The sequence below is a fragment of the Seriola aureovittata genome, chromosome 16 (assembly GCF_021018895.1).
Source record: "Seriola aureovittata isolate HTS-2021-v1 ecotype China chromosome 16, ASM2101889v1, whole genome shotgun sequence".
In the NCBI taxonomy this organism is placed as follows: domain Eukaryota; kingdom Metazoa; phylum Chordata; class Actinopteri; order Carangiformes; family Carangidae; genus Seriola; species Seriola aureovittata.
The window spans coordinates 22,388,845-22,409,532 of record NC_079379.1 but is presented as its reverse complement, the minus strand read 5'-3'; the positions used below and the strand labels follow the sequence as shown (position 1 = coordinate 22,409,532).

The following is a 20,688-nucleotide window of genomic DNA, read 5'->3' as shown; positions in this document are numbered from 1 at the left end:
TATTTGTACAAAGTAGAACTTCACCTGAAAACTTTTGTTTCACTAGATTAGATAATCTGAAGGCTGATATCAGTGTTGGGGACCGTGTGCAGGAGGACACCGACTCCTCCGGTCCGTATTTCAAAGTGTCCTTGGGCAAGATACTGAACCCCAAATCGTGTGTGATAGAAAAGTGCTGTATGAATGTGTGGGTGAATGCGTGAATGTGACTACGATCGATAAGACCAGAAAAGTGCTATAAAAGTGCAGTCCACTTTACCATTTTAAGTCAGTGACAGACTGGGGGACATACACTCGTGTAGACTGTCTGGTCAGAGCTGATCAAGAGACACCATCAGCTTTATGTTTTATATTTATTTACTCTAACTTCCCTGGTGTGGGTCAGGCTCTGAAAACACGGCATCCTACGTTTCCCATAATGTAAATGGATGATGCCTTTTTCATTAGAAAAATAGCCACCGTTAGCATAAACAGCTGTTTACTTACCAGTCTAGAAGAAATCTAAGTTAAGCATCAAGCTTCATTCCTTCACTCACCAAGAGCTGCGGCTTTTCTTCTACTGAGGTTAGCATGCTAACCAGCTAGCCGCGGCCCGTCTTGTCACTTTCCGATAGCGACTCACTGTAGCCTCCGATCTGCCCCTGAAGACACAGCGCTGCTCAGAGGACGTATTATGATGTATTATATTATCACGTTATTTCCCGTTGACCACCATTATGAAAGAGACGTCTGCAGAACTAATGAAAGCACGACTGCAACTACAAAAGAACATTTTGAATTATATTATTTTGAACCACTGAAGGTTCAATATTTGTTAAACTTTTCCAGAGCCATAGTGTGATATCTTTCCAATGTAATGGAAACCTTGTGTCCACATTGTCCTCACTGAGCAGCTCTCATTGGAATAAGTGGTGAACCTTTTTGGGAGTCCAGTTCCTGAAATGTAAATGTCCTCGTCTTTAGAGGTCCACACCCACAGTTTGTAATAATCAGGGGTTAATGTAACTGACTCTTGACAAAGCTCCTCCACAGCCACAGAAGACATTACCCATGAGTCAGCTGATCTTCATCTTCAAGTCAAGGTAAGGCCGGTATTTCAGTTTCATCCTTTATAGTATTAAAAGCTTTTGAGTGCTTCTGCTACCGCCATAAATTAGCTTGTGAGCAGCTTTAAAATGTGTTCATCATTAGGAATACAGGACGACACAAAGAGCGGTAACAACAATAAGGCCGACCTCGCCACAGCTGAGGACATCCAGAACGCTTTAAATGAGGTTTCTTATCAAAATACCGTCACCGCCTTATTATCTCGCTGCATATTGTACTTGTGCTCCTGATTGGGATCTGCCCGACAATCATCCATCAATCTGTGCTGTTGCACTTCCTCCCTGCTCTGGATAGTTACAACAGTGAGTTCATTCAGTAGCAAAGAAATTCCCCGGAGCTCAGCTGAAGACAGTGCAGTGTCACTCTGCGTGAAAAACATTCATGCAAATGAGTCTCCGAGACGCCAAAGTTCAATTAGGTCCCTTTCCCCTCGCTTTCAGCGTGGACTGGTAAGTCACGTCCACTCCTCTATATCTGCAACCTTGATATGTAAATGATCTCTGTAGTGGAGTGATGGAGAGGTTGCTCGGGGATTAGGATGTGTGCTGAAGAAAGACGAGCGGTTTGACACCTGCACTGCTCTTTCACTCTCACGCCTGCAGCACTGCAGAGAGGAAAAGCTGGCAGAGAGGAAACGCACAGGAATCCTCCATCGCCGCATGTTTACTGATCCACTGTGACTGTCTGACTTAATTAATAAGCTATCTGCCGCGCCACACAGGCTGCCAAATATGAAATAAGTCCAACCTGAACCTTAAAATGTGGCCATGTGACTGCAGCTTATGTAAGAACTTCCTTCCAGTTAAAGTCCCCATGAAATGAAAAACGACGTCTTCACCTTGTTCACTAACCGTCCATGTCAGAATGTGCAGCTTCGTTACAGCGGAGCCTTGAAAATGGACAAAGTGTGTTTTCAACTTTAAATTAACCCCAAACTGCTGAACTGAAACTGGAGGATGTGCTGTGCTCTTTGTTATTTAAAGTAACCAGAATTTTTGTCTCGTTTGACAAGATAATCATTGCTGTACTTGGACCTAGTCTATGAAGTCGGGGAATGGCACACGCGGCTTGCATTGCACCCCGCACTCAGCGCCTGTCCCCGCAGCTGGTGGGCCCGCAGGGAACTGGCGCCATGTCATTTCTTTGGGCTCCTTTTCGTGTCAGTATCTAGCCAGCCGAGGAGGTTTTTGGCATCTGTTTAGGAAACCTACTGAGCGCCATCCATTGGAGGCTTTCCAGGCACGTCCGACCGGTAGGAGTCCTCGCCGTGGATCCAGAACACGCTGGAGAGATTATATATCTCATCTGGTCTGGGAACGCCTCGGAAACCCCCCCCAGGAGGAGCTGGAAAACGTTGCTGAGGAGACGGACGTCCGGACTCCTTTGCGTGACCTGCTGCTCGACCTTGGATAAGAGGCAGAAAATGAATTGACGGATGGACGGACAACATCTTAACACAAAGTCAAGTTGGTTCAGTTGTCATGGAGATCTCAGGGCTCAGCTGTCATCACGTGATAGCAGGAGGTCGCAGATGGAGGGACGGTCTGTGATGACAACTGAGCGACATCCGCTCCACTGATGAAGACCAGAAGACGCACATGAAAGCTTAGTAAACGAATAAGCGTCAAGATTTTCACACAAATTTAAATGATTTTGAGAAATAATGAGTCAATCTTTGTAGGACACCAGTTGTTCTATTTTTTTGCAACTTTCACCTGCAAAACATGGTTTTCCTCAGCGGATGGAGTTAACTCAGCTGTCATCACGTGGCCCACGTCTGGGCCAAGTGTGGCCACGTGACGACAGCTGCCCATTAGAAAGTGTCACAGTGACTGAACAGGAGCCAGTGGAGGCGTCTGTAACCACTTATTAGCAAGTTCCATCCTCACACAGGTCACATGATGACAACTCGCCTATTTCCATGTGACAACTGAGCAAAATCCATCCACTGATGATGACCACAAGATGCAGTTGAAAGCTTCAGAAAAAGCAAATACAAATATTTAGTCAAATGAAACAAGTTTTAACAGAATACAGTCACTTTCTGCTCTTATTTCACTTTGCAGTTACATTTTCTACGTTTCATTTTCTCCCCATTTCCACGACTGTAACTGTGGAGAGAGAGTTTGAATCCGTCTTTTGCAGTTTATTTGTTTTTTACTTTCTATTCGGTAACACAATAATAGAATAGTAATAAAAAGATGTAATATATGAATAGATAAACATCAAATCCTCAGCATATCAGAACAGAGGGACCATTAGTTCTGCTTCTGTTTTTGTTAGTGACTGTTTCGCCGCTTTCCAAAGAAACTGACTGAAAACTGGTGTCTTTATTTTACTACTAAAGCTGAGGGTCAAAGTTCATTCTTGAATGAATCTCACCACAAGGTCCATTTAGTAGATGTTCCGGAGCTTTTGGTCATATCACATGATCCTCAGGGGCCCCTCAGAAATGACAGAACAATGGCAGCAGAGACCAGGAGGAAGCTGGTAGAAATAAATGTAGAGGTGCATTTTTCTAATCAATAATGTCGTCTGAAGACACTGATTACTGTTCAATAACGAAAGCGTCTGAATAACAGATTCAAATTTGAGCTTACAAAGGAGTTCATGTCATATTTATTGGAATAATGAAAGTTAATTTTACTAAACTGTGTGTCTATTGATGTTATTGATTGTTTGTTGTGAGGAAATCTGTGATAAACACCTTGTCTGTGTCGCCGTTATCAACGTGCGGATGATTTACGACACCTTTCCACACAACGCGCTGTGCAGATCAGCCGAAAGACAAGCAGTTAGTTCCAGTACTGTTGAGTTTGGGAATCCAAACTCTCAGGCGTCAGTCAGTTAATCCTCCGCAACTTCTCTCACTCATCACGTCTGGTTCCTCTGCTGCCACTTCAGATCGCATGTCGAGAGACGGCGCCGTCATGCAGCCTTCAGAGAAGATTTGTCAGTGTCTGTGCGAGGCCCGTATGATGCTGTAAGTTCACTGTCATTACCATGGAGACTAATATAAGCAGTTGCCATTATTAAACTTTTTTTTTTTTCTTTTCCTTCCCTGAGCTTCTCCAGAAAATGCATCAGGAGTTCTTGTAGGTGGGCTGAGCAGAGACGTGAGATGTGAGAACTGTGGAGCTAAATATAGAGCGACCACAGATCCAGACGCTGTTGATTAGTGGAGCTGTTTAGACTCTTAAACGGCTGCATTTATGAAAATGCTGTGGTGGATGTCTTGGTATTCAGCTCCTCACTGTGATGAGCTTCTTTTCTTGTGTGTTCACGTCTGTTCTGGTTTTGCAGTGTTTCATTTCAGACAGGAAAAAAAAAAATAAAAATCCCTCTCAAGTCCTCTGTGGCGAAGCTTTAAAAGCCTGACAGGAGAGGAAATGACATCAGTGCATTTAAAAACATGAACACGCAAAACACAAAACAACATTAATGATTCAGAAGTTGATAAAAGCTTTCACATTTTCTTTTTTAATCACTCACCTCTCTCTGGAGAAGGAGTCGGTTTTAGTCCACCGATATTCCAGAAATTCTGGAAATAAAACAAAAAATGTTGTTAAGATTTATTTTTTTTAATAACAATGAAAAAGCAAATAATTTATCTGTAATTTAGCAGAGACCAAACCTCACTTACATAACCCAATGAAAATAACATGAGTTTTTTCTCATGTCAACCTGAGATATCACCAACTGTTTCTCATTTCCTTAAAAATCCCTTCATCAGACTGGAGGACCGGTGGCCGAGTTCCAGGCAATGATATAAAAAGTGCAGGATATACACTCTGCCGGGTGGATGTTATTCCCACTTTCACTGCTACTTTATATAATGAGTATATGGACTTTTCTGGAGGCTTACTCAGTTATTTCCCTTGTTTCTTCCACAGTGTGTTGCTCTTCCATCTGTAAGGATGGAGGCGCAGGAAGATTTCCTCAACTCATCAACGTGTTTTCAGTTAATTTGCATCTAAAAACATTAACTATGAAAAGTATTAACTTCTAATTGTGGGTCAGTTAAGAAGTTCTCCTCGTGTAATAGCTCTGGAGCTTTCAGTCGTATCACATGATCTTCATCAGCGCAGCTTCAGATTCTCTAAAGAGGCAGCAAAATCATTCAGATGAAACCAGGGTGAGTAAAAGCAAAATCTATATAGGTGAAACACAAATAGTGGATGTATTTAAAACATATGATCAGGTAAATAAACTGCATGACTAATTATCGCCTTTAGGTTTGTCAGACACGACGTGTAATTTCAAATATTTATTGAAAAGCTTTCATGGTGACACCGTCCTCTGCTGATGCCAGGAGATAAATTCAGCTGTCACGATCATGTGTCAGTTACATAACAACCGTCCTGCAGCTGCAGGGGATTAACTGCCTTGCTCAAGAGCACTCTGAGGTTTAAGACGGGTTGTGGAACAGGCTCTTCATATTTGGCACACTATCCTGTTGTCCACAAACATGATAAGAGCTGGGGGGGGGGGGGGTTCCGCCTTGTTCTTTATCTTTCTGTAGGATCTGGATTAACCTCCTGGGGGGCCGCAGGGCTGAGATGAGCTGTAGGCCCCCACTGACCCGCTTGTCCCCCATTTCTCTTACTCTCTGTACTTTTTGTATTGATGAGGTAGGACTAATTAATTTAGGAAGATGCACCAATTAAGCACAAGTCAAGGCAAAGTTCTTAACGTGTTGTAAACTGTAATAGATCGTTTCCTGTTGGTCACATATATGATATAAGAGTGTGATTTAAAGTGAAACCCCCAAAATACTTTAAAGGACAAAAACATGAGCAGAGTTTCATCACCAAGTCACACATCATCACCAGTGATGAAATAGTATTTAATTTAAAGGTCCCATATTATATAAAGCTAGATGTCCATGTTTTATTTGATTATAAAGCAGGTCGAGGTTCTATATTAATACTGTGAAAGTATCGAAGCCTGTATTCAGAAACTGAGCCTTAAAACGAGCCACCAGGACTTCCTGTAACTTTGTGATGTCACAACAAGGCAGTCACCGCTCTCAGCCACGCCCCAAGCCCCACCCACCTGGACCCACCATCCAAACCTTGCAGGATTTGGTGTTTTACTGGAAATCTGCTTTATTTTTATTCTGTCACACAGAAAACAGTCAGCCAATCAGAAGAGAGGCTCAGAACCTCCTCCCTTCTGATTGGCTCACAGACCTGTTGTTACTAGAGCTCCAGAGAGAAGCCTGAGAGAGGAGATGTAAAACTATTTGGAGACGGTTTTTGATTCTTAAAAACCACAAATATATCTTCTTAAGGATCAACACTTCAAATAAAACATGAAAAGTGTAAAATATGGACCTATAAAACCGACTGCATAAAACACAACAACAGAAACAGAAGAATACTGTCTGTTGCCCTGGTGCATGCTGGGAGATTCCTTTCGGGCCTACATTGGGATTCTGCAATCTAAACTCATAGATTTCAGTTTGACTCCAGTATCAGTGTTTGTAATGTGATCCAACTAAGAAATAAAACTAAAATCCAAATTCTTACACAAGAATAAAGACAATGTTTTAAAAGTGTTGGACATTGAATAAAGAGGAGCATTGCCGTATGTTTTTCAGTGTGAACTGAAACATTTTAAATTTGATTTGAACTCAGGGTCCTTATAAGATAGGGCCCTGGTTTGGTCAGAATGGAGGGGTCACTTTAAGGTCCCTATCTCCAGATTACATTGTGCTCCAGACAGGATCAGAGCTTCATTTTCAACTGTTGGTGTTCCAGTCTTTTTTTCTTTTTTTTTCTCCAGACTGGATTATCTATAAATCCACTTTATTTTATTGCCTCCTGTTACATGTGATGTGAGTTGGTGATTCTGCAAAGTGCGTGTACAGTAACTTGACTTGCACCGTGCGCAGCACCATGGACAGCGCAGCGACATGTGCAGCCGAGTCCGCACTGGAGCGCAGATCTCCCGCTGCTGCTGCTGCTGCTGCCGGGATGCACAAACACTGATGTGCCCATCCGAGTCCAAGTCAACCCTCTGTGTCCATACAGTGAGTAGGAGTGGTCACTGTGGGAGGGGTCGCGTGGTGAGAGGAGGAGGAAGGGGAGGAGGTGGGGGTGGTTGGGGTGATGCAGTCACTTTGTGCCCCAGCAGATATTCACCCGCGGAGGTAAAAGCTTGCAGGCGCGTGGAGATGCTCAGGCCTGAACTCGGATGAATCGTGACACTTGGAAAAAGAGGAAAAACACAGAGACAGAAGGAGCAACGCCCACCGATTAGAGTCTGGAGTGTGTGGAGACATAAAAATGTGGAGCCTTCAAAATACGAGCAGTTCGTGACACGCATGGTTAACTCAGAGGCCCCCTGCACCACGAGGGAAAACACACACAAGCATTATCGTTTTCTTTTTCTTTTCTTTTTTTGTTTTTGTTTTTTTCTCCACATCAGCTCAGAGCGAGCGGCGGACAGTGGAGCTGTGGAGTGCGCTTTGGATGTGCGCAACGGAGCATGAGTGCCACTGCGGACGCGGAGCGCGCTCTGAGCTTTTATAAATCTTGAAGTGTCTCATTTCTCTTCGGCTCCAACTTCTGCATATCTGAAAAAAAAAACAAAACGCATATATATTGAATGTGAGGAAACTCTTCGTCGCGATGGAACCTGTTGTCGTCGATGGTTTGTTTCGTGCTTGGAATATTTTTTTGTTTTTGCTCTTCTAACAAGTGATCTGATCCAGGAGTAAAGCAGCTGGGAAGCGGGAATAAGCCTGTGAATGTTGTATGGTGCGATGATCTGCGCATCGTGTGAGTTACAGTTCCTAACTTCATCCCCGTGACTCTGAGACTCTCCTGTCTTCCCGACGACTCAGCACATTTGTGATGAGGATGATGAGCGCCGTTCGCGGGGAAGATGTGAGGATTTCACGGACAGTAAACTGATGTCTTCTTGTCTCCGTGTGGAGAATGGCTGCTAAAAATAGCCTGGCTGCTGATGAGGTTACAATGAACAGGTTGGTGTTCAGCTGAAACTTAGAGACATGTGGAAAGATGCTCAGTTCTAGGACATTGTAATTCACATCACAGACAAAGTGAGAGTGGAGCATCAAAGGGAAGAAAGGAAAGCATCGTTTATTTGGCTGGGAGCGTTTATTCACATCAGAGTAGTTCACTTGAGGAGAACAGAGACCAACAGGCGATCTTGGGAGCAGCTTGTTGATGGCACTGCGCACCGGGAGGACTTGGTTTGGGCAGGTCTTGCGCAGGGTCTCTCGGCTGCAAGGCTCCTGGTCCAGGCGATCGAGCAGTCTCTTGTGTCTCTCCGCGAACCAGGAACAGGATCTTGGGGTCTGTCACCGGGATCACCACAAGGCGGGGGACTTCCACCGCTGCTCCGTCTCCGGCGTCCACCGCGGCCACCGTCACCACCGGAGCGCACCTTTCTGCGCCTCCGCCTCCAGGCGCTGTCCACACGGCTTCCCTCACGCTTGCTGCGCCTTCCCGGGGAATCCGAGGGGACATGAGCCCCTCGGTCGCCGGTTCCTGTTGGCCATGAAGCGGCAAAACGTGCGGACCTTGTCCCTGATCATTTGCACGTTTACATACCTGCTCGTCGGGGCCGCCGTCTTTGACGCCCTGGAGTCCGACTTCGAGATGCGGGAAAAAGAGCAGCTGGAAGCGGAGGAGAAGCGTCTCCAGGGGAAATATAACATCAGCGAGGATGATTACCGCAAACTGGAGACCATCATCATGGAGGCAGAGCCCCACAGAGCCGGGGTGCAGTGGAAATTTGCAGGGTCATTTTACTTTGCCATCACGGTTATAACCACCATAGGTAAGTGTCAGTCTCCATTAACGAGTCCCAGTCTCTAACACTGGAGCCTCCATAATCATTACAGGTGCCTCTCGGGGTCTCTTCACTGTTGCGCAACAGGACAGGGTTTATTATGAGCACAGTTACATGTTGAAGGCAGTGAAGCGGTCTGTGGGCAGCAGGTGCGCGGGAGCACATGTTCATATTCAGAGCCGCCGACCTGATCACCAACAGTCACACTGAGCCACAAGTCTTTAAAGTTTTTAAGCAACATGTTGCAGCTCTCTCTCTCTCTCTCTCTCTCATCTGTGTGTGTGTGTGTGCGTGTGTATGTGTGTGTGTGTGTGTGTGTGTGTGTGTGTGTGTGTGTATGTGTGTCTCTCTCTGGGGGGAGGAGGGGGGGGGTGTTTAACTACGAGGACTGATCTTTGTGTCAAAACACGACAACATCTGGATTTATATACTTCTGACAAGCACCACTGTGAAACGGAAGAGTGACGTATAATAGCGTGGCGCGCCCGGGTGCTACCCAGACGACATCAGAGCACACATCGCTTCCTGTGGTGCAGCTTCCACCGTGTGTGATTCAACTTGTGGCGTTTTTTTTTTTTGACTGTGCGTCACCGGGATGCAGCTGGAAGGTCTGACACGGTGCAGCGAGCCGAGGGAGTCAGACACGCACAGTGTTGCGTGTATCCGTGCGGGAGCAGCAGCAGCAGTGTTGTGTTGTGTTGTGGTGCTGAAAGGACAGCTCCTCTGAGTTCAGCCGCAGGCAGGACCTAAACGTGACGTCACTTCTACTGATCCACTCCACAGCTAATGTTTATTCCCCATTTGTGAAGCACCTCTTTACTACTAGTGATAGTAAACGCAAACAGACGAGTGAACTGTCATTATAGAAAAACTTAAAAGCCTGTTGCCACAAACACATCCGCTTCTCATTCGTGCATTTGTTCTATAGGATTCTTCTCTCTAAGAGGAAACGTTAATTACATCTGGTGGACGCTTCTCGCGATGATGCATTTGCGTCGCATAGTTTTGTTCCACGCTGTGAAGGGGAAGGATGAACTGAGTTCCCTCTTTGTTTACGCTCCGCAATCAAACCACGTCTCTTTCTGCAATATTTCAATCACCATCACGCTGAATGGAGCTTTTGCTGAATTGATGTGGAGTTAATTGAATTAATTCTAATGCGCGTGGCGCTATTAAAAAAAACAAAACAAAAATAAAAAAACAAAAAGTTTAAATTCAGCCTTTCAATTAAGAGTTAGATAATGTGCCAGGCAGAGGTCACCACACACACAGCGCTTTTCTCCATTATGGAAGTCAGACACTGTTGTTCCAGATGAGGACCGTTAGCCAGGGGGAGGAGGAGGTGGGGTGGTGATGGTGATGGTTGGGGGGGGGGGGCTAATGCACCGGGCCTGTCCTCCAGTTTTGCCGGGCAACACTCAACAGGGACGGCTGTTAGAGAGCAGTGAAGGTGGCTCCGCTGTTGTTTCCAGGCTACAGCGACGAGAGCCATTGTAATATTCATGTTCTGTGAAGTGGTTTACATTCACTGCGGCGGCCTGGTGTCTCCTCTACGGGGGGGGGGGGGGGGGGCAGGACCCTCTCTTCAGCTGCTATCACACCCTCAACTGTGTAACAGCAGCTCAGGACACAATGTGACAGGAATGACTCTTTACATCTGACTCCTGGAGACTCTGGGGGGAATAATAAAAAAAAGGCGACTCAGCTCTCAGCTGTTTAGATTCAAGTTGGGAATGGACAGAGGATTTGTCTCATGGTGACAGTGATGAGATAAATCTGCTTATGTGTCTGCAGCAGTCTGCGATAAAGGAAAGGAAGATGGGAGATGTTTTCGATTCATTTCGAGAGTTTAATTTCATTGTTGGATGTGGATTCAATCCCAAACACACCGCTCTGCTGTTGTAAAAAAAAAAAAAAAAACCCACTGCAGAGCAACAAATGTGTGGTAATCTGCAGCTGAGAAAATCCACTAATTACTCCTGTTTGAGTAACGTTTGCTAAAAGCTGTTAAAGGAGGCTATCCTAAAAAATCAAAGTCGGTCTTTGTGACCCATTGTGAAAGATTTACGTCTTCAGTGAGAAATAATGAGCTTGGGGCTGAGAGAGGGGACGTGGGGAGATACTGGGAGATGGACTAATGCACTGCTGGTTGTGGAAGAGCTCCAGTATGAAATGGTCAACGCTGTATTTAGAGCCAACAGTGTGTCTTAACTGTAGTTTATTGAAAAACAAAGAGGCAACTTTCTATAAAACTCAAGGGGATTTTTATACAAAAAAAAATAGAGGCCAAGAATGAACAAAAAGTATTACCATCGTAATGGAGCAGAAAGCAACATCAGATGATACTTAAGGGAGCATGAGGAGCTTGTCAGTGATATTTCAGGCTTGACAGATGAATGGTAAATGGATTTACTTACATCACATCCATACTGGACAGACGTCAGGGGCAGTTTGGGGTTCAGGTTCTTGCCCAAGGACACTTCCACATGCGGATCGAACCACGACCTTCTGATTAGCTCAAGCCCCCTTAGCCACAACCGCCCCAGATGTCATGTGACATCTTGACGTCAGTTTCATATCTGTCATTGCTGGTCTGTCTGACTGTGCAGACTTCATAAAGCTTCATGTGGCCCTCTTAATCTCATATCTGAGAATTATTCGCAGGCAGACTTTGACCCGGCTCTCAGGGTCCTGCTTTGATTTGCTGAGTTCACTCCATGATTGGACGGCCCTCCTAAAGCTGACAGTCTGAGCTCTGTCACCTGTTAATTCCTTAGAGAGACATTTTTTCCCCTCAGAAATAATGAAACTAGATTTGCTCTTCTGCTCTGTATCGGTAGATTTTCAAATAATTATTTCGGCCTCTGAAAGTGAAAGAAGTGAAAGTAGCTTTGTGCAAAATGAAACAGCAAAGATAAGGAAACAATTTGGACTGTGTCAACTATGAGCTGTTTGTGGAAACTCATTAAATTTAGTGTCATCATGTGGGACTGTAAAAATAAGATACAAAGATGTCTATTAAGATATGTGTTGCCACGCGCTCGCTGCCGGATGTGTACGTTCACAACAGAATAAATCACCACAGACAAAACACCACAGGAGAAACGTAACAACACGGTTCACCTGCTGTAAAAGCCTCGTGTGCACGTGCACAGAAAAACATTTATCATCCGGTCATTACAAAGCTGAGAGCTGTGCTTTACTCTCCATCCTTGTAATTAACCGGACATCCCGATGGATTAAGATACGTACGGTATCAAGGACGAGGCGACAAATTAAAGGTGAAAATGTGGTGAATCATCTGCTGCTGCCTTTGTAATCACCACATCTTAACCCTCAATGCAACACTTTATAGGAGTGACAGTGCTCCCATCATCATCATCATCATCATCATCATCACCACTACCAGATTGGAGAATGTGCTTTGGAGCAACAGTGTTCACCCCCCCCCCCCCCGGTTGTCTCAGAGACTTAGAGAGTTTATTGGGAGTTGCATTGAAGCCTGTAGGCGGAGACCTCAGTGAGACACTTTATGTTTGCTCTCTGTCACCCATGCGTACACTATCACTGTATGCACATGCAGATTTGTTGGCTTCACATCAACAGCAGTCTCCACTTCCTCCTGCGTCATCCTCTTGTTGTCATTATTCTGAAAAATAACAAAAGTAAAAGGGTAAAAATACAATGTAAATCAAACAAATATCAGTGTGAAGTCAAACAAACAAAAGCAAAGAAAGACTGAGAGAAAACAAACTGTTCAAAGTCTCGGGAGCAGCAGGAAGAGTCGTGGTAATATTTGTGTTTCAGTACACACTGTGTAGTAGAAATACAGCTACACAGTCGAAGTAGTGGCTTCTGTAGCAGCCACAGTATCATAGCAGCAGTACAGACAGTGGGAGTAGAGTCATATATTTGTGGTGGCAGTAGCAGCTGGAATAGTAGAAGTATTGGCAGTAGTAGTGGTAGTAAAAGCAGTAGGGTGATAGTAGTACTATTGGCAGAAATAATAGTAATAGTAGAAATATCAGTCTTGGCAGTAGCACTAGTAATAATAGTAGTTGTATTGGAAGTAGCATGTGTAACAATAGCAGTGAAAGCAGTAAAAATAGTTTTAGTAGCAGCAGTAATAGTGCTCGAGGTAGAAGTATGAGTCTTGGCAGTATAGCAGTAATAATAGTAGCAGTTGTACTCGTAGTATTATGAGCAGTACTGGCAGTAGTAATAGTCTTTCTGTGTCTGCGTGGCTTCACAAGACAAAACAAAACTACACACAGTGAATAAATGAAAAGAAAAAGATTTTTACAATCAGATTTTCAGACATGTGAAGTGAAGTTATTAGAGAACTAATACTAATTAAAGATCCAAACTGCCCGGAGACATGTTGTTATCTCTCCTAACTTGAGCCACAGTAAATAAGCTTAAACACATCAATTAAAAAAAAAATGTCAGTCCAAATTTTCCTCATTGTTCAACAGAGAATTTCATTTTCTGTTGAACAATTTAATGGAAAATTGACTCTTAAATCTCTTAAATCCCACAGGTAACTGTCTCAATACCACAACAACTTAACTACTTAACTGAGTAACTCTAGATTAGCCAGATATAATGTGTGGTTCTGTTTAAATGTATTAACATACAGTGTAATGATATCATTTAATAGTAGATGTGAAAGCAGCAGTAGTAGTTCTGGAAACAACAGTTGTAGCTCAGTATGGAAAAGGCCGACCTTTGAACTGAGGATTCACTCATGGATGAAGCGTTTCTAACCTGCAGCCTGAGGCCTGGCACCTCTCTGTGCTTCACCGACAACAGACCAAACAAAGTGAAATCTTCACTTCCAGGGAACTTCTGGTGATAATCCATCATCCTCATTTTCATCACAGCTCCGAAAAACTGTGTGAGCGTGAAGAAACAAAAAAAAAAAACAGGGTCTGAGACTGGAGCCCAGCTGTGATACTGTTAGCACATGTCAGAGCAGCTGTCTTCAGGGGCCCGTCTCAGCTGCCGTGATGAGGTCGTAAGCTCGCCCCTCCTGCACCCCTCCATCCAGACTGACCTGCGAGTTGACTCTATTTATTCCTGTGACTAATGCGACACTTAGTGATGACAGCATGTGGTGAGGCGTTCTCACCCAAACTGCTTAGACGAAGGAAAGCAGCTCCAGCGTGCAGCAGTGTGTGTGTATACACACCTACCCTCCTCATAGTGGCGAGTCACTGGTTGTTGCTGGGAGACTGAAGACAGCTTAAAAGGCGAAAGTCATCTCTGTTAAATGTCTGGAAACATCAACATGTGTATGTACAGTGGATACGCAGCATCAGGTATGACTGAGACTGTAACATGTCGCTGCTGCGGCAGAAACTCTTCCTGAAACACAAAGTTTATTCAGGGTGAGCAGCGCTGTGAGGTCATGTTAAATTGCAGACGAAAACATAATTGCTTATTAATGAAAAATATATTTGCTACAAACAATAATTAAATGCAAATGCATGTGTTCAGAGTTTTGGAATTAATTGGAGATTTTACAGGCTGGTTGTTGCCGTTGGAACTTGCAACAACTTTGTTCATGAAACGGACGAATATGACATATTTAGGAAAAAGGCGAATGTAATTGTAGATAATACCAGGCAAACAGAAGCAGAACAGTATGCGCCTGATGCCACTGAAAAATAATGATTCAGTCAGAGACATATTCACATGGCAGTGTTTCATTAGCATGAGCAGGAAGAGAGGAGAAGAGAGCACCATCTACAGGAAGGCAAAATCAGATAAAGTGTCAGACTTCTGAACGATGTGTTTAACATGTGATTTAAAAGAAAATGTATAATTATAATAATTATGGATCAACCTGAGAGACAAGTAAAAGTAGCATTTAGGTTTTTAATTTTGACATGAATTGAAAATATGTAAATGCAAGTATTAAAATTGTATAAAAATGTAACCAGAGCGCATTAAAGCTGCAGTAGTAGATTCTTTTTTTTAGCAGGAAAAGCTGAGAAAAACAATTAGTCTGTTTACACATCTGATCATCATCGCTCAAAATTATGAGCTAAAGATGCTAAAAATGCTAAAAAAAAAAAAAAAAAGAAAACATGCTAATAGTGTGTTTGTGTATTCGGTTGTGTTGTGTGTATGTGCAGCGCACATGTCAAATTGATGAAGGTGTTTTCTATCTGTTTGCATGTGTTTTCTTAAGAGGCAGTACATTAAATTCTCCTTTAACATTAGATTTTATTTATATGATCTGTTGTTGATGGAAAAATACTGATGAGTGCAGCTTTAATGTCAGACACAGCAACATGTTAACCTGGACATTGGACATAAAAACCCTGAACGTTGTCTCACACACCGGCACAAGAAAACAACTTACGGAAATCCCGTATAAATGTTCCAAATGTCAACTTTTAACATGAGTCACTGCTTTGAAATCCTGTGTGATTATTTACATAATAGAGTCAAATGCTGCTTTTGTAGTGCTGTACAAGTGGGTACCGTGCGCAGGTATAAATGCATCACCACCCGTCCGTCTTTTAATGAAAACGCTTTGTGGAGATGAGTCAGATGCCGTGTCTTTGTACCTCATTGTGCCACTCACAGTTTCCATTACGCTGCGCAGCGACCCCCCCCCCCCCCCCCCCCCCCCTTCGCAGCTCGTCTACCTGCAGGATTTCTTCACTCGTGGTCACGCGTTAACATCCAGTTTTATGTGCCAGTGGGACGAGTCCACTCAAAGGGAGTGCATTATGAATCAACCTATTCAAAAGAAAAAGGCCATTACAGAGAGTACGGCTTGTTGTGATATTTATATAAGACACAGAGGTGGACAGAAAGGTCAGTCTGTCACTGTAGATCATATTCATATCATGTTATTTATCATGTTGCATGTGGTTTTTATTTCTGTATTCTACAACATAAATAGATGTTTAGCCGCTCTAGTTAGCATTTTGGACATCACTTAGATGCAACATGAGAAGCATATTTCGGTCGAGCAAGGAAATAATATGGCGCCTGTAAGGTTTAGGGCATTTAAATGTTTTCAGGGGTCCATTTGCATCCAGTAGACGTGCTGTGTGATTTCTCTGATACCCCACACAGGCCAAAGGCCGCTAAAAGCTGCACTTTGCCGTCACTCAGCTGTCATCCTCTGGTTGATAATACACTGTCATCGTAACAGGGATTGTTTGGCGGAGCATGTGATGAATGTGGACAGTGATTGCCATGTGTTTATAAATATATATATATATATATATATATGTGTGTGTGTGTGTATGTGTGTGTGTGTGTGTGTGTGTGTGTGTGTGTGTGTGTGATAAAGGTAGGGTGGAGGAAAACACAGACTCTTTCTTTACTGATTCATGACAAGAGCTGATTGGAGATCTGGACGTACATTATCACTATTGAGGGTCATCGTCACCCTTTGCTTTTCCCAGCAGGCACCAGGCTTCATTCGCCCCCCCCCCCCCTCCAAAGAGAACCTGTTAATGGTTCTCCAGTTGAGTTGGTTCCTTTATTCAACATCAAAAAAGCAGCACCACCGCCGCCACCAGGAAGGCCAAGAAGCCCGCTTGCTTGTCTGAATTTTCCTGATGACATATGGGCTGTAATACCTCGGGTTTCCCATTACTTAGTATGGATTATGTAAATCTCCAACACTTCACGGACACAGGATGTCATCTTTTTCTAAAGCAGCATTTCATAAAATGATTGAGTAATTTTAAAAACACAGGTGATTTACTGAGTTTCATAACAGGTGTTTTTTTTTATGGTCTGGTTAAAGCCGCTCCAGCCTCCAATTCCATGTAGGTGTTTCTCACCGGTTTGGCATGAATTTGGCATCTTAGCAAAACAAATGAATAAGTGCAGTGATTGGACAGAAAACACATTAATGACATAACGGGCAATAAAACACAAACACGGCAGCAGCCTGTTCTGTCAAAGTGAACCACAACTCTCTGTGGATGTTTCTGAGACATTTGTGGCGACTGTGTGTTTATACCAAACCAGACCATTTACTTCAAGTGTTGTCTAGTATTTGATTTGTTTTTTTCATCACCATGTTTTGAGATAGCGAGCAGCGTGTGATGGATGTTAATTTCAGATGGACATGATGCTGGTTACTTGTTTTTTTTGTTGTCGGCCATGTCGGACTGTCGATCCATCACTTTGGTCCGGACTGAAATATCTCAACAGCTACTTGATGGATTGGCACAAAATTATGTTCGGACACACCTGGTTCCCAGTGGGTGAATCCTAATGACTTTGGTGATCCGCTCTGGCGCCACCATGAGGTTGACATCTGTGGTTTTGAGTGAAACTTTGAGAAAACTGAATTGATTGTAACGTAAACGCACATACACACAATACAACAACTTAGTTGATTCTCTGATGTTTCATCTAGTGCCTTTATCAGGTCAGATTTTAATTAGTCAAATACGTTTGTTTATGACCTGACACCTGTGAAACTCATGACGTTCCCATCAGCCTCAGCTGTGGCCGTTTTTATTGTTCGTTCGTTGTTCGCAGCGTGTTCATCAGTGAGTTTTAGTGCTGCTGGTATGTGGATTTTTTCATATGTGTGCAGCGCCAGTGCCTTCTGTCTCCCCATTTTTTTGTCTTTATGCTAAGCTAAGCTAAGCTACGCTAATTACTGTACAGACATTAGTGTGGTATCAAACTTCTCATCTACCTCTCAGCAACAGTATGAATCACCATATTTTCCCAAAATGTAAAACTTTTTCTTTAACTTGTTATTTCATACACAACCTGAAAAAGCATTTATTTGCCTAAGTTTAAATTCAATTACAATACTTTGCAGTAATATTTGTTTTAATGAATTTAACCGACCATAAGCTCAGGGTGGTTAATGAACGTTACAATATTACACCACTTTCATTTAAAGACTTATTTGTTTACATGAGTTTTCACATGTGGAACTTTAACTAATAGAGTTTTGAACTTGTTTTCTGTTTAATTTAGTGATTTAATGATTAAAACGACAAGTGGGACCATTTCCTGATTAAGTGAATATTCCTCTGTTGTTATCGCCTATGGTGTTATATCAAATACTATCAATGATTAATAGGGTGATTCTGAAGTGTTTAGTGGTTTTGTTCACTCGAGATTCTATTTCCATGTCTCCACTTTGTGAGACCAAATCTCTTCTGTAAATGAGCAACTTGCTGTTTTGGCAGCCGGCTGTAATTTCAACTAATGTCAGATGAATTTGTATTTGTCTTTCTTCCTGAAATAAGAGAGTTGTTAATATACTGTCTGACTGCTGCTTATTGAAAAATGATTTGAGGCGCTCACTCTAGTTGCACTTTGTAGCCAGTAGATTATTTTCACTTTGCCGGAGCGTCCTGCCGAGAGCTTGATGGAGGTCTCCACACAGATCGATGGCAATGTGCTCCTGTGGTGCTGATGCTCTCTGTGGGAGTCACTTCTCTGGAGCTGGCTGGTCTGTTTTCACTGCTCAGAGGGTAAACTGTGCACACAAGGTCCCTCGGTGCAGCACAGTTTGGCCCTGGAGCTTTATCCTGAAAAAACAAATGACATGAGATATTATTAGTCCAAACGAGAGACACAAAGGACTGTATGTCTAAACTATCCTCACGCTGAAGATGCACATGTTAATGTGAGGTTACTTGTCAGAGGTAGTGATACTCTGGTTTGGTTTTATCTTTATCTTTGTCACTTGGACACGTGTTCAGACACTTATCCACATAAAGACTGACTCTGCAGAGAGTTTACTTTTTTTTTTCTGTGGTTTTAAATGAATATTTTACTCTTTAAAAAAATTGGTAGAAATATTGACGTGATACATTTTCAAGAAAATGTTACAAGAAAATAAATGTATAAAATCCTGTAGGTGGTGAGCTCCAATACCTGTTGAGTCATGTTCCCGTCTCACCTGAGATTCTGGTGTAGGGCGAGAGAGATCCACAGTGATTCCCAGTCTCTCCTTTCAATTATATCAGTAACTTTATTGTGTTATTCTTATTCGGCCACTGAAATTATGGCAAAATCTATCTGTCACTAGGACATCGGAGCTCACCTGAGAGGCTGCAGTTCACCTGTCTGTGTGTCTGTGTTGCTCAGGCTGCTGCTGGCAGGACTTTCAGAATAAAATGAGTTGTGGCGAATTTACTTTGTAAATTATGTCCATGTCTTAATGACCTAACATGATGAGGAACAAGGGATGGAGGCATCAAGTAGTAAATATTCCTCCAACTATTTTCAAATAAGATCCATGTTGATGCATCGATTACAGAATATTCTTATTAGCTGAGCTGTTACTTACATTTTAGTTCTTCTTTAAAAGGGACCTGATGTCTTAATTCACTTTAGGAGGCACTTTCACCAGATTAACACGTAACCAGTGAAATTTAAATATAATATCAGCTGATGTTAATTTCCTCCAGCGAAGACGTTTTCAATTCTGTGATATTTGAAACCTTCAACTATAAATATTCACCTCACCTCTCATCACCAGCCCAGCTGCTGCTACTGCCGGGCTGCAGCTGGTCAACAATGTGTAATACAGTTTGAAGTTCAGAGTTGCCGGATCATAGTCAAGTGTCCCTCATATCCCAGTCTTTCACTCTTCATGGTAATAACCAATGTTTTGCAGCAAACACACAAACCTGGCAACAGCTGCTGCAAAGATCTTCGTGGTAACAGCGAGGGAGAGATAGTTATAGTTCCCAAATCTACGCCCGTGCTGCTCAGCTTCTGAAGACACTTATATAATGTTGTCTGTGGCTCTGAAGGCAGCGTTTTGAAGTCTGAGAAAATGAACCTGATTATGTCATCATTGGTTTTATTTTCTGATGACATCATCAGGGGTTATCTCAGTTTAGGATTGGAAGCAACAGATTTATAACAAAGCCTTTTTTTTTTTTTTTTTTTTTACATGAAAGATAGGGGCACTGTCTGACCATGGACACTGTCGGGGTGCATTATGGGAAATGAAGGATCCAGAGTTTTTGGAGCTTGACCAGCTCAAGAGACTAAAGGTCAGGATGTCGTTTGTTCTGCTGCTAATGACTAATGACCCAAACTTGTAAACACACACGTCACTGGCATCATGGTTCAACAGTGACCATAGTACAGCTGTGCACACAGTTTTCCTGTCACATGAGGGACTGTCACCTTTCAGGTGCATTTACTTTATCTAGAAGTTTATACGCCCATGGTGACATTTTCTCAAGGTTGTGCTAAAATGACCAGTGTGCGTTATGAATAAGAATTAATAGCTAAAAAATAAAGGATAACTTTCAAAAGTTCAAATGATAAATATAAAAGTATTAAAATGCTTAAAATGTGTATTGGACATATAATTGCACAGGTAGGGGGCTATTTAATTATACCTCCAAATAAAGTGCTTGAGATGATTGGGGTTTTTTTTTTTTTTTTACAACATGTCTGACTTCATTATTGATGTGATAAGTCACAGAAATTATGACCAAAACTATTCAAAATTAAAACCCAAACTGTAATAAAACAGAAATGTACTTGAAACTCCACACCAAGGCTTAGGCTGCAAAAAGAGTTCAGCATTTCCTCTCCTGATTCAAGTCAGGTACTCCGACCTGACTGTGCCGAGAAGTCTGAATGGCATGTGAAAATGTTCATCCGCTGCAGCCGAGATAAGCCACACATCTCACCCGCAGCTAGGACCTTCAAAGCTACAGTATCTACCTCTTCACCTCTAGGCAGAACACGCATTTGTAAATCTTGCTGTACTCTCCTAAAGCC

General features: G+C 42.9%; 1 protein-coding gene and 1 long non-coding RNA gene across 2 annotated transcripts in view; one reads left to right on the top strand and one right to left on the bottom strand.

Annotated features, from left to right (window-relative positions):
• Positions 1-759: 759 nt before the first annotated feature.
• Positions 760-5,584, bottom strand: LOC130183257 (uncharacterized). Its single transcript, XR_008829803.1, has 3 exons — positions 4,600-5,584; positions 3,490-4,481; positions 760-2,511 (listed from the first exon to the last, which is right to left on the bottom strand). It is a non-coding gene; the product is annotated as an uncharacterized LOC130183257 (long non-coding RNA).
• Positions 5,585-5,618: 34 nt separating this feature from the next.
• kcnk9 (potassium channel, subfamily K, member 9) overlaps positions 5,619-20,688 on the top strand; it is a 54,786-nt gene continuing 39,716 nt past the window's right edge. Inside the window, exon 1 of the mRNA XM_056398529.1 lies at positions 5,619-8,919. Coding sequence (XP_056254504.1) covers positions 8,304-8,919 — 616 coding nt within the window. The 5' untranslated portion in view covers positions 5,619-8,303. The remainder of the gene's footprint in view (positions 8,920-20,688) is intronic.